This window comes from Eptesicus fuscus, chromosome 21 (genome assembly GCF_027574615.1).
Source record: "Eptesicus fuscus isolate TK198812 chromosome 21, DD_ASM_mEF_20220401, whole genome shotgun sequence".
Lineage (NCBI taxonomy): Eukaryota > Metazoa > Chordata > Mammalia > Chiroptera > Vespertilionidae > Eptesicus > Eptesicus fuscus.
Window position 1 is genome coordinate 36,738,744 of NC_072493.1, and position 13,318 is coordinate 36,752,061.

The 13,318-nt window shown below is 48.5% G+C and overlaps 1 protein-coding gene across 1 annotated transcript in view; it reads left to right on the top strand.

The window, feature by feature from the left end:
• The window catches only part of SAMD4B (sterile alpha motif domain containing 4B), a 38,765-nt gene that overhangs the window by 21,651 nt on the left and 3,796 nt on the right, over positions 1 to 13,318 (top strand). Inside the window, exons 3-8 of the mRNA XM_054710781.1 lie at positions 3,864 to 4,334; positions 10,152 to 10,391; positions 10,713 to 10,822; positions 10,978 to 11,064; positions 11,802 to 12,147; positions 12,819 to 12,904. Coding sequence (XP_054566756.1) covers positions 3,864 to 4,334; positions 10,152 to 10,391; positions 10,713 to 10,822; positions 10,978 to 11,064; positions 11,802 to 12,147; positions 12,819 to 12,904 — 1,340 coding nt within the window. The remainder of the gene's footprint in view (positions 1 to 3,863; positions 4,335 to 10,151; positions 10,392 to 10,712; positions 10,823 to 10,977; positions 11,065 to 11,801; positions 12,148 to 12,818; positions 12,905 to 13,318) is intronic.

Consider the following 13,318-nt stretch of genomic DNA (forward strand, 5'->3'; position numbering starts at 1 on the left):
TCTCACACCGTCCCACTCCATCCTGGAATGTGAATCATCCCTTTGTCCAGTGTATCACGTTGTATACACTGACTACCTCATTCGTCACTTAGTAGCCATCTTGTTTATCAGATATTTTGGGAGAGAGAGACCACATTCACGTAACATTTATTGCAGTATACTGTTATAATTCTTCTGTTATTATTGTTGCTAATCTTTTACCATGTCTAATTTATAAATTAAACTTTATCGTAGGTATGTATGTATGGGGGAAAATAGTATATATAGGTTCCATACTATCTGTGGTTTCAGGCATCAACTGGGGGTCTTGGAAACTCCATGGATAAGGTGGGGGGATCACTGTATTAATATTCTATTTTGGTCAGTAATATGGGCATAGCATGAATTGATAATTGAATAAATGGATGAATCCATAGACACTTCAACAGGGGTTCTCTAGGAAGCTTAGAGCAGAGAGTCCCAGGCCAAGAAAATGTGTAGTTATATATGGCCAGGAGTTGGGAGTTGTGTGTGTGAGTCATTTTCGCAGAGCTACAGATTTAGGCAGAATTAGAAGTTTATGTGAATTCCTAAGCCATAGATTTCCAAGCAGGTCATTAAAAGAAAGAGAGGTGCAAAAGGGTTTTTATGCAAAGTTCCCAATGGCCAGATGTAGGAGACCCGAGGTCCTTGGAACCTTAAGCCCTAAGGAAGTTGTGTTGAGACACTGTCAGATGCAGGGCTCACTTGAAATCCAGATGCCTAGAATTCTGGGGCTCTCCTTCTATACATGCTTATTCCCAGCCTCTCTGTTTCCTGTGCTGGGAGTTGGCTGTGCCCACTGGGTATTTGAAGGGAAGGAACCATGATAAGATATAATAACTGATCCTAGAAATAGCAGCTAATGTTTACTGAGGACTACTCACTGTGTGCTATGGTCTCACTTAATCTATACAGCCATGCCAGGTAGGAATGATTCTGAGCCCCACTTTACAGATAGAGAAAGTAGAGCTCAGTGAAGTGATTACATTTGCCCAGAGTCCCATGGTCATTAAGTAGGAGAGAAGGGGCCTAAGCTATGCCTCTGCCTTTTCTTTTTTTATCTTCACCCAAGGATATTTTTTCCATTGATTTATTTTTAAAGAGGGAGTGGAGGAGAGGGAGATAGGGGAGAGAAAGAGAAATATTGATGTGAGAGAGACACATCGATTGGCTGCCTCCCGTTCGCATCGCAATTGGGGCCAGGGATAGAGCCTGCAACCACGGTACATGCACTTGACCGGGAATTGAACCTGTGACCTTTTGGTCTGCAGGCAACACTAACCACTGAGACAAACGGGCCAGGGCTGCCTTTTCTTTTTCATGACCCACCCAACTAGAGTGCTAACTCTGTTGGTTAGAGCCAGCTTCTTTGCCCCTTTCCAGGGCCTTACCAGTAGCCCAATAGCTCATCTCAGAACAACCTTGTTAGATATTTGCAGATTGTTGCCTTGGCTGCAGGTTTAGCTCAATTGCTCAAGAGTGAGGGCAGAGTTGGCCCCAGTCCTTGATCATTATCTCTTTACTCAGGTATTGGTATTCTTGGTTCTTTTTTTTTGCCCTGTCAGCACCACTCCATCCTCTACTCTTTTGAGCTAGTCATGGAAAGGGTAACAGGGTTTTCTTTTTTTTCTTTAATTTAATTTTATTTTTTCAGAGAGGAAGGGAGAGGGAGAGAGAGATAGAAACATCAATGATGAGAGAACCATTGATGGGGCTGCCTCTTGCACGCCTCCCACTGGGGACCAAACCTGCAACCTGGGCATGTGCCCTGACTAGGAATCGAACTGAGACCTCCTGGTTCATAGATCAATGCTCAACTATTGAGCTACACTTGCTGAGCTGGGTAACAGGGTTTTCAAGGAAGATAGTCAGACCTGTAGCAGTTCCTCCCAAAGCCTCTTTTTATAGCCAGGCTGGGGCCTCATCCTTAGGGAGCTCTCTTCTGGATCAAGAGGGGAAACCTGGCTCATCTCCACAGGACAGACTCAGGCCTTCAGACTGTGGGGTTGGGAGGAAACATCACCAGATCACTATGGCATGGAGTAGCCAGGAGAGACTTCTCAGAGGAAGGTAGGTTTTGGCAGTTATAAAAGACATAGAATTTGGATAGGAGGAAAGAGACTGTTGTAGGCTAAATCCTTGAATCTTAGCTTGACTGGAAGCATAGATGAGTGGCCTGGAGAAAGGCCCAGCGAAGATGGGGATATCCTGAGTTAAGTCTTTATCTGGAGTGATAAGAGGTAAGGAGTGTCCTGGAAATGATGGTGATGTTGGGCTAGGAGTTCTTGAACTTTAGTCTATTGGTGCTAGTTACCATTGTAACCTCCTGGTCAGGAACATGACATCCTGGTGTGCTTTAGGAAGATAAATTCATCTGGGTTTATGGGACAGGTTGGAGGGGGGAAAATGTAGAGGCCGGGACCAGTTAAACAACAATGAGCATTTATTAAATACTAGAGGCCTGGTGCATGGATTCATGCACCAGTGGGGTCCCTCAGCCTGGCCTGCAGGGATTGGGCCGAAACCAGCTCTCCAATATCCCCCAGCCGTCCCGGATTGCAAGAGGGTGCACGCCACGCTGAGGGACCCCACCAGTGCACAAATCCGTGCACTAGGCATATAAAATCTTTGGTTAATCTCTTCCCACCCTCCCCCCTCCTCCTTTCCCTCTGAATTCATCAGTTATTCCATGTTTCCATGCCTGTGGGGTTGGGAGGAAACATCACCAGATCCTGCATTGAGCATCTGTCCCCTGGCAGTCAGTGCACGTCATAGCTACCAGTCAGACAGTTGCTTAGGCTTTTATATATATAGATGTTCTGTATCCCAGGCCACTTTCCATTCTTTATTAACTCATTGAGTCTCAAAACAACACTGTGAATTGGGTACTGTAATTGTCTCCAAAATTTTTTAGGTGAGGAAATCAGTGTTAGTGAGGTTTAAGGTGACATGCCCAAGGTCTAGCTAGTAAGTTGGGGGGTTTATACTATATGATTCTAGACTCCATGCTTTTAATCACTGTCCTCTCTCTCTCTTTTTAATTTTCTTTAATTGATTTTAGAGAGAGGGGGAGAGTGATAGAAATATCAGTGATGAGAATTATCAATCGGTTGCCTCCTATATGCTGCCCACTGGATATAAAGCCTGAAACCCAGGCATGTGCCCTGACCAGGAACCATGACTTCCTGCTTCATGGGTCGAAGCTCAACCACTGAACCGCATCGGCCAGGCGATCACTGTCCTCCTAATCAGGAAAGAGGCTGTTTTGATAGGGAAAGTGGGTAGGGGCCCTGAAAATAAAGAGTAAGAAGAGTAGCCCTAGCCAGTTTGGCTCAGTAGATAGAGCATCCACCCACGTACTGAAGGGTCCTGGATTTCATTCTGGTCAAGGGCACGTACCTGGATTGCAGGTTCGATCTCCAATCCCAGTCAGGACACATGTGGGAGGCAACCAATTGATGTGTTCATCTCACATCGATGTTTCTCTCTTTGTGTCTCTCCCCTCTTCCTTCTACTCTCTCTAAAAGCAGTAGAAAAATATCCTCAGGTGAGGGTTAACAACAACAAAAAAGAGTAGGCCTTGGAGATAGTGAGCTCAGATCAAATTCTAGAGTAGCAAATTTGATTGGGAGCTACAGCAAGTTTTTTTAGAGTAGGAGTGATAGAACCAGGAAAAACTATTCTGGAAGTAGGGTGTATGTGTTTGATCTCACCTATATAAGGATCAAGGTTGGGGTCATTAAAGAAGGGAGAAGAGATTAGAGCTGAGGGAGCAGGCTATAAGTCCCTCTCCTGGGTTTTTAGGAGTTCGCTCCCCTAAAATTCTCTCGTCTCCTTTGCAGCCATCGTCAGCCAGTGGCAGCAGGAGTCCAAAGAGAAGGTAGTGTCTCTCCTGCTGTCCCATCTGCCCCTGCTTCAGCCACGCAACACGGAGGCCAAGTCGGAGTACATGAGGCTGCTGCAGAAAGTGCTGGCCTACTCGATCGAGAGCAATGCCTTCATCGAGGAGAGCCGCCAGCTGCTCTCTTATGCCCTCATCCACCCGGCCACCACACTGGAGGACCGCAACTCACTGGCCCTTTGGCTGAGCCACCTGGAAGAGCGGCTGGCTAGTGGCTTCCGCACCCGGCCCGAGCCCACTTACCACTCTCGCCAGAGCTCAGATGAGTGGGGGGGGCCTGCAGAGCTGAGCCCTAGGGAGGCAGGGTCAGGCTGGCAGGACAAGCCACCCCGGGAAAATGGACACGTTCCCTTCCACTCACCCAGCTCTGTGCCGCCAGTCATCAACAGTATTGGGAGCAACGCAAATGCAGGTGATGGGGTAGTGAGTCCCAGGAGGTCATGCCTACTTGAAAAGGGACAGACTGGGCTATTTCTTTACTTGCTCTGTGGCCCTGGGAAAGTCACATAACCTCTCTGGGCCTCACCTTATGAGGGAGTGCAGAGGTGGTGAACTGGCATTCCCAGAGCCATATCTCACCTACAGATGTGTTTTGTTGAGCCCAGACTCAACACAACTTTGGTTTTATTTGTTATGTTTTTAAATAAATTTGGTAATATAAGAAATCAGGAATTTTTCCCTAAAAATCCACATTTTAGCTTCTCTTGAAAAGTCAAAACATCTGGCAGCTCAAGGTCTGTATTTCTGGTGGCAACAGTAAGATGGAATTTAACGTTGGTCATCCCTTTTACACCCTACACATGTGCCCCAGTCAGCCTCTGCCTCCTCCACTATCCCTCTTTGGTCATATCTGACACCTGTCTGGCCTCTGAAGGCATTAAATTAATGACATAATCTGAGGTCCCTTCTAGTTCACATATTCTGGATTTTTGTATCAGGCCTCAGATTAATGCGTTGTGTCTAAGAAATCTGTTTCCAAGCCTGTTCATTTAAGCTGTCACTCATGCTGCTGTGCATTAGTAATAGTAAGTAACATTGTTGAGCATTGACTATACTTGATATTTTCACACATGATCTCATTTCATCCTCATTACAACCATATTATTATCACCATTCTACAAATGAGGACACAGACTCAGGAGGTAAAATCATGTTTTCAAGTTCACACATAGAACAAGTGGTGGAACTGGCCATGGTTCAGACCCAGGCATCCTGCCACCAGAGCCTGCCTCAGATCATTGCACTGGCCTCCAACTAAGTGGTTTTGAAAAGGCTCTCTTATTAAGCACCCTGAAGACTGGGGTGAGCAGGAGGAGCAGGTGTTCCAATGAGTTTTTGAAATGAACAGGATAAGAGAGTGGTATTTTCAAGGATTGGTAAAGTAACATGACCTGACTCAAAGCAAGAGGTTTCTAAGATCCTCATTGTGGTGGGCACTGGTTAAAGCGGGCCAGGAAAGAGTGGCAGTGACATGTCATTCGTGCCAGTGGAAGGGGTGAACCCTGTGTCTCTGGTGCCCAGCTGTATGGCACCTAGCACACAACAGTTACCCCCTGAGCCTCTTTCTTCTCTTAAATATGTATGTCCTGGTAGCCTCCCTCCCTCCCAGGTGCTAGCGAGAATCATGGATGATAGAGGGGAGGGATAGGGACCATTTCTAGGAAATATAGCAAACCAAGGTGTTTTCCAATCTCAGAGTATGACAATTTCTGGGTCTAGGTTGGGAGGATATATTAATAATGATAATCCTAGTTAAAATATATTAAGTGTGTAGTCTTTGCCAAGAGCTGTTCTGAGAACTTTATACCTATACATTCATTGGTTGTCACAGGAAAGTCATTTGTCCAAGGTGGTATAGCCAGAATTTATTATTATTTTGTTGTTGTTGTTGTTGTTGTTAATCCTTACCTGAGGATATTCCCCATTGATTTTCAGAGAGTGGGAAGGAGAGGGAGAGATAGAGAGAAACATCCATGTGAGAGAGACACATCAATTGGTCCCCTCTGCATAGGCTGGGACCAGGGCCCAAACGGAGCCTGCAACCTTGATCAGAATCGAACCTGGGATCCTTCAGTCTTCTGGCTGATGCTCCATCCACTGAGCCAAACCAGCCATGGTGTAGCCAAAATTTAAGTCTAAACAGACTGACTACATAGCTCATACTTTTTTTTTTTTTTAATTTTATTGATTTCAGAGAGGAAGGGAGAGGGAGAGAGAGATAGAAACAACAATGATGAGAAAGAATCATTGATCGGCTGCCTCCTGCACACCCCCCACTGGGGATTGAACCCGGGACCCTTCAATCCACAGGCCAGCGTTATATCCACTAAGCCAAACCAACTAGGGCCATAGCTCATACTCTTTTTTTTTTTTTTTTTTTAATATGTTTTATTGATTTTTTACAGAGAGGAAGGGAGAGGGATAGAGAGTCAGAAACATTGATGAGAGAGAGACATCGATCAGCTGCCTCCTGCACACCCCCTACTGGGGATGTGCCCGCAACCAAGGTACATGCCCTTGACCAGAATCGAACCTGGGACCCTTTAGTTCGCAGGCCGACGTCCTATCCACTGAGCCAAACCGGTTAGGGCCATAGCTCATACTCTTAACTACTGTGCTACAACATCTCCACCTAAAAGTGATCTGAAGATCCTCAGACCACATCAAGAGGAGGGTGCCCATACATTTCTTCTCCCCATGATGGGGACCGCAGCTACTACAGGACCAAGCTGGAGCAATATTGGATGGGGTTTGAGCCAGAAGAGAGAAAGGAATTGGGCATTCCAAATTAAGAGCACAGCGTGATTTGAAGGCATGGGGGTGGCAGATTGGAGGAGACAGCATGAAGACAGGTCTGGCAGGGCTTGAGAGGTGCAAGGATTTAAATGAGTAATGGCAATAAACATTCATGTTTACCATGTGCCTGCCAAGGCTTCATACAGAAATGGAGGTAGAGGGCAAATGAAGTGACTTGCCTGGGATCATGCAAGTTAATAGGTGGCCAAGCCAGGATTAAACTCAGGTCTGTCTTGACTCCCAAATCTCAGCATGTTAGGGCCACATTGAGGGGCAGGGGAGTCTTGAAGGATAGGATGAAACTTCAAGTAGTTGCAGGAAACCATTTAAATATTTTTGAGTGGGGAGCAAGGATTGGCCTGTAAGGGCAGGCACAGTAGGTTTGGGGTGCTGCCAAGGACAGACCAGGGTTTCTTGGAGAGAGTCTGGCCCTGGAACTCTGGCCAGCATTCCTGTTTTTATAGTTTTCATGCTGTGGTCAGCCTCCACCCTATTGTAGGGCCAAGCAGGGCTCCTCAGAAACTGCACAGTCATTCTAATCAGGATAATTTCCTGCCCTCTCAGTCTTCCCTGCCTCCTTCTTGGCTAAGAAGGGAGGAAGGAAGAGGCCAAAGGGATCAAAACAGGTGTAAAATAGCCTATATCGAGGGTTCCCCAGTCCCCCAGGGCTCAAAGTATGCCGTTTTCTTCTGGGAGTTCAGAGGCTTGGAAGGAGCCCTGAGCAGAGGACCTTAGAGGTTGTGGGCAGGGGTAGAGCTGGCTTAGGGAGTGGGTCAGTACACTGCCTTCTGCCTCAGGTGACTTCCTGGCTAGGATCATAGAGACTGTCAGAAGGGGGAAGGTGCTTTGGGGCCTGTACCAGGCTGATCCTCCTTTCTGGGCTGGTGTCAGTGGAGCGCTGGCAGGAATCCCAACCTTTCCGCCCAACTCTGGAAACTGAGGCAAAGGGCTTCAGTTCCCTGGGCTTTGCTATTCTCACCTACCTAGGGTGAGACATTTGGCTTTGTTTCCTTTCCTTTTAATTGTATTTAGGATACTCCAGATTCCCTGTGTCGAGCTCAGAGGCCATGTTACCACCCTTAGGATCATGGGTGCCCTCCTTTTGGCCTTTAGGAAACTTTGAAGGCTCTGTATATTGTGTGCCCTTGCTCCTGATCCTGGAGGTGCAGAAATGATTGGGCAGGGTTGCCATCCCATACGAGCCCAGAGTCCAGTGTGAGAGAAGCAGGCTAGTGAAGTGGGCATAAGTGCAGGGCTTGAGGCAGCAGCAGCTCAGGGGTCCAAAGAATACAGAGGGCCTCAACCTATGAACCAGGAGGTCACGGTTCGATTCCCAGTCAGGGCACATGCCCAGGTTGTGGGCTTGATCCCTAGTGGGTAGCATGCAGGAGGCAGCCAATGGCAGAGATTCTCTCTCATTGATGTTTCTATCTCTTTCTCTCTCTTCCTCTCTGAAATCAATAAAAAATATATATATTGGGGGGGGGGGGGGGAGATGCAGAGGAAGGACGCCCAGAAAAAGAAATTCAGAGGAAGGAGTGAAGGCTGAAGTGGCTGGCAAATAAGGGTGGATAAGTGGTGAGCTAGACAAAGGGGATAGCATGTGTAATGGTCTGGAAGCTGTGGGAATCTACCCTATCCTGAGAATGGTAAAAAGCCAAATTGGATTCTTCTTCCTACCTCACAAATGGAATGGATGGATGGAGGCTTTGCAACATCATTGTAAGAGGGCCTGGATTCATCGTGATTTGGGCGTAGTCCAAGAAAAATCTGTGGGAGCTGGGGAAGCCCAAGGATAGGGCTGTTGAACGTGTAGTTTATGTACTTCATTCATTTACTTTACAAGTACTTCTGAAGAAACTCCTCTGCTCTAGGCCCCACTGTAATTACTGAGTATGCAATGTTATCTAGGACAGGATAGATCCCTGCTATCACAAGTTATTGCATCAGGGGCATATAGTTAATAAGCAAGTAAACAAATAACTAGATAAGATCATTTCAGGTTGTGATAGGTAGTGTGAGAAAGATAAGACAGAGTAATATGATAGAGTAACCAGAATTGGTGGGGACAACTACTTCATATTGAGGGTTCAGAGAAGGCTTTAGAAGAGATGACAGTTGCCAAGATGAGACCTGAGGGAAGACAAGAAGAAAGAGCAAGTGCAAAAGTATTGAGGCTGGAACAAGCTTGAATGTTTTAGGAACAAATGGGGGTGGGGGACAAAGGCTAGAAAGACTTGATCCAAAGGGTGAGTAGGAGATAGATCAGAGATGAGAAGGGCCTTGTAGTGGTGTGTGTGGAAGACTTTAAATTTTATTTTCAGCATGAAGGGAAGGCATCGGGATTTTAAGCAGGGACTGAGTTGGTCAGATTTGTATTTTTAGAAGGACCATTGTGCTGCTGTGAGATGAATAGGAGGCAAGAAACCAGTCAGGACGCCCTAGCCTGTTTGGCTCAGTGGCTAGAGCATTGGCCTGCGGACTGAAGGGTCCCGGGTTTGATTCTGGCCAAAGGCATGTGCCTGGGTTGCAGGCTTGATCCTCAGTAGGGGTCGTGCAGGAGGAATCCCATCAATGATTCTCTCTCATCATTGATGTTTCTTTTTTTATTCTTTTTTATTGATTTCAGAGAGGAAGGGAGAGGGAGAGAAACATCAATGATGAGAGAGAGCCATTAATCAGCTGCTTCCTGCACGCCCCTCACTGGGGATCGTGCCCAAAATCCGGGCATGTGCCCTTGACTGGAATCAAACCTGGGATACTTCAGTCTGCAGGCTGATGCTCTAGCTACTGAGCCAAACCAGCTAGGGCTCATCATTGATGTTTCTATCTCTCCCTCTCCCATCCTCTCAGAAATCAATCAAGAAATATATATTTTTTAAAAAGGGAAAGAAACCGCCAAAACCGGTTTGGCTCAGTGGATAGAGCGTCGGCCTGCGGACTGAGGGGTCCCAGGTTCGATTCCGGTCAAGGGCATGTACATTGGTTGCGGGCACGTCCCCAGTGGGGGATGTGCAGGAGGCAGCTGGTCGATGTTTCTCCCTCATCGACGTTTCTAACTCTCTATCCCTCTCCCTTCCTCTCTGTAAAAAATCAATAAAATATATTTAAAAAAAAAAAAAAAAAAAAAAGGGAAAGAAACCAGTGAGGAGGCTGTGGCAGTAATTCCAGTTAGGGATGCCATTGACACAGACCAGGGTGCCAGCAGAGGAAGTGGAGTTCAAAGAAGTAGCTCATAGCTTGCTGATGGGTTAGGTATGAAGGGTGAGGGGATGAGCGGTATCTGATAGGCGGTTCCCCGCAGATGCCAGGGCCCCTTCTCCTTATTGGAGTCTGGGGCTGAGCCGCCATCCATGGCACTGACTGGGGTGGCATGGTCTACTGTGGTCAGATCCCCAAGCCTGACCTTTTGCCTCTCTTCCTTTCTGGCCAGGTCTCCCCTGCCAAATCCACCCCAGCCCTCTGAAGCGCTCCATGTCACTCATTCCCACGAGCCCCCAGGCCCCTGGTGAGTGGCCGAGTCCAGAGGAGCTCGGGGCTCGGGCTGCTTTCACCACGCCCGACCACGCACCCCTCTCGCCCCAGAGCAGCGTGGCCTCCTCTGGCAGTGAGCAGACGGAGGAGCAGGGCTCCAGCCGGAACACTTTCCAGGAGGATGGCAGTGGCATGAAAGGTATAATGGGAGGGCAGTGCTAGGACCCTCCAAAGGCTTCTGCAGAGCTTAATGGACAGAAAGGAGCTTGTAGCTGCCACCCTGCCTATCCTGTTCCCCCAACCTTCAACTTCCCCTCCCTTCCAGAGAAGGGAGAAGTCCGAGGAGAGTAGAAGTCCCTGCCCTTCGGGTTCAGACTGATCTGAGAGACCCCCACAAACCCTGGTTTGATGGGGGAGAAGCCCCTGCCCTCAGACACCCGAGTCTGATAAGAAAGCCAGGACACAGAGGTAACTGATGGAACAGACTCCTGACCTTATGCCCTCCCTTCTTTTCCAACAGATGTGCCCTCATGGCTCAAGAGCCTCCGCTTGCACAAGTACGCAGCCCTTTTCTCACAGATGAGCTACGAGGAGATGATGACACTGACTGAACAGCATCTGGAGTCTCAGGTAAAGCTCAGGGGACCATCAGGGTAGAGTTGGGGTACTATTTTACCACTACCCTTGTGACCTGAGCCTCCTCCAGCTCTTTGAGCTTTGTTGGAGCACCCTAAGTAGCTTGACCTCCCATTTCCAGCTTCCTGTCCCCTTCTGCCCTACCACAGAATGTCACCAAAGGTGCCCGCCACAAGATAGCCCTGAGCATCCAGAAGCTGCGTGAGAGGCAGAGCGTCCTCAAGTCCCTGGAGAAGGTGAGGACTGGTATTCCCCATCTCCAAGGTTAGTTGGCTGCCCAGGGGTACCAATAGACAGAAGGCTCTGGGGCATCCTTGCTACCCATGTGGCCTCTCCTCAGGATCTCTCTAGCCCTCGGGTCTGATCTGCAGTGGCCTCAGCCTTAGGGAGCCAGACTCTGGGGACCAAGTATAAGTTGGATGACAGGGCTCACTTGCCTGTGGCTAAGAGGCTCCCCTCCTTGTGTGTCCTGGTGTGTGTCCCCAGACTGCCTGTTAACCTCTTCTCTTTCACTCCCATTTCTGACTGGTCTTTCTGATAGAGCAGAGCGTCTCCCTGGGTGCATGATCTCTCCATTTGGTTTGTTTCTCATCTCCTCACTGCTTCCATATCTGCCTCAATTGCATTCCTTTTATCCTTTCCTTGCCACTTGCCTTCTGGTTTTACCCCCTCAGTTCACAGTCCAGATTTCTACATCCGAATCTGGTTCCACCTTTGCTGGGACCTGAAGGCCCCAGGATTAGACCACCTTCTCCTGAGCTCCCTGGGACTCCACCTTGAAGGGGGAAGAGAGAATGTGTGGTACAAATGTGTACATATATATGTGGGCTTGTAGTACTTTTACTTTCCTTCTCTATGTGCTGGAACCCAGGTCCTGTCAAGCACTCTCCCAGCCCTGTCTGACCGCAGTTGTGTAGTTTTTCTACATAGATGTGGGGTCGGCATGTGACCCCAGCCATGCCCTCCCATGCAGGACGTGCTGGAAGGAGGAAACCTGCGAAACGCTCTGCAGGAGCTGCAGCAGGTCATCGTCACCCCGATCAAGGCCTACAGTGTTCTCCAGGCCACTGTGGCCCCCACCTCCGCCACCTCCACCTCGACTGCCAGGGATGCGGGCCAGGGGGAGCCACTGCTGCCAGGTGCTGAGACTCCCCTGGCTCATCCCAGCGCAGACAAGGGCACTGAGGCCAAGGATCCTCCAGCTGCAGAGAGCTACCCCCCTCCACCAGCTCCAGTTCCTACTGATGGCAGCGAGCCAGCCCCAGCTCCCGTTGCTGACGGAGACATTCCCAGCCAGTTTACACGGGTGATGGGCAAAGGTGAGACCACCCAGGGCCCAGCAGGAAGTTCTGGGGCAGAGAGCCAAGTGAACCTAGGCATTAGGGGTTAAATCCAAGTTAAATAGTGGAAGCAGAACTTTTAAAGAACCCTGGGGACTAGAACACCATAGAGAGTGACTTGAGACGGCGGTGGCAAGGCCCCTGCCCTCAGGTGTGTCCTGGCTGGTGGTAGGAGACAGTGCTCACACTCCAAGCATCTCCAGCCTGAGAAGAAGAGGACAGTATGTCGGTGGAAACCACATACAGTACAGAGTGAACAAATAAGGAGAATTGGTTAGTTCTCTCAGAGGTGACTGAAATCCACAAATGAGTATGATAAAGCTCTCAAAGGGCAGCATAACATAGCAGACTTTACACTTGGGTCTAGATCCCTTTATCTGTGTGACCTGGGACACACTCAAACTCTCTGAGCCTCAAGCTTCCTCATGCTAAAAATGCCGGTTGATGAGATTCTTGGAAGAGTTAAAAGGTATCATTGACCTCATATCTGCCTTATGCCAGGCACTATGCTGGGTGCTTTATGTATCTTCATAAGCCAGGTATCATGCTTGGCACATAACTAGTACTCATCCAGCCTGAGTTTCCTGTCCCTCTTTCTGTGGCAGAAGGCATGCTGGGGTCTAACCTCCTACCCTTTCCTATGTCCCCAGTGTGCACCCAGCTGCTGGTGTCTCGACCAGATGAGGAGAACATCACCAGTTACCTCCAGCTCATCGAAAAGTGCCTAACTCATGAGGTGAGACCTTCCCTAGAACTCCCAAGAAGGGCAAGGTGACCCCATCACTCTCAGAGCCAACGTTCCTTATATAGCAAACGGGCACTACCTGGCTGGCTCCTGCCAACCTCTCCAGCCCTCATCTCACCACCTACTGGCCCCTCAGCTCCCAGTTCAAACATTTGTACCTGCCGAAACCGGTTTGGCTCAGTGGATAGAGCGTCGGCCTTCGGACTCAAGGGTCCCAGGTTCGATTCCGGTCAAGGGCATGTACCTTGGTTGCGGGTACATCCCCAGTGGGGGGTGTGCAAGAGGCAGCTGATCAATGTTTCTCTCTCATCGATGTTTCTAACTCTCTATCCCTCTCTCTTGCTCTCTGTAAAAAATCAATAAAATATATTTTAAAAAAAAAAAAACATTTGTACCTCAGGGACA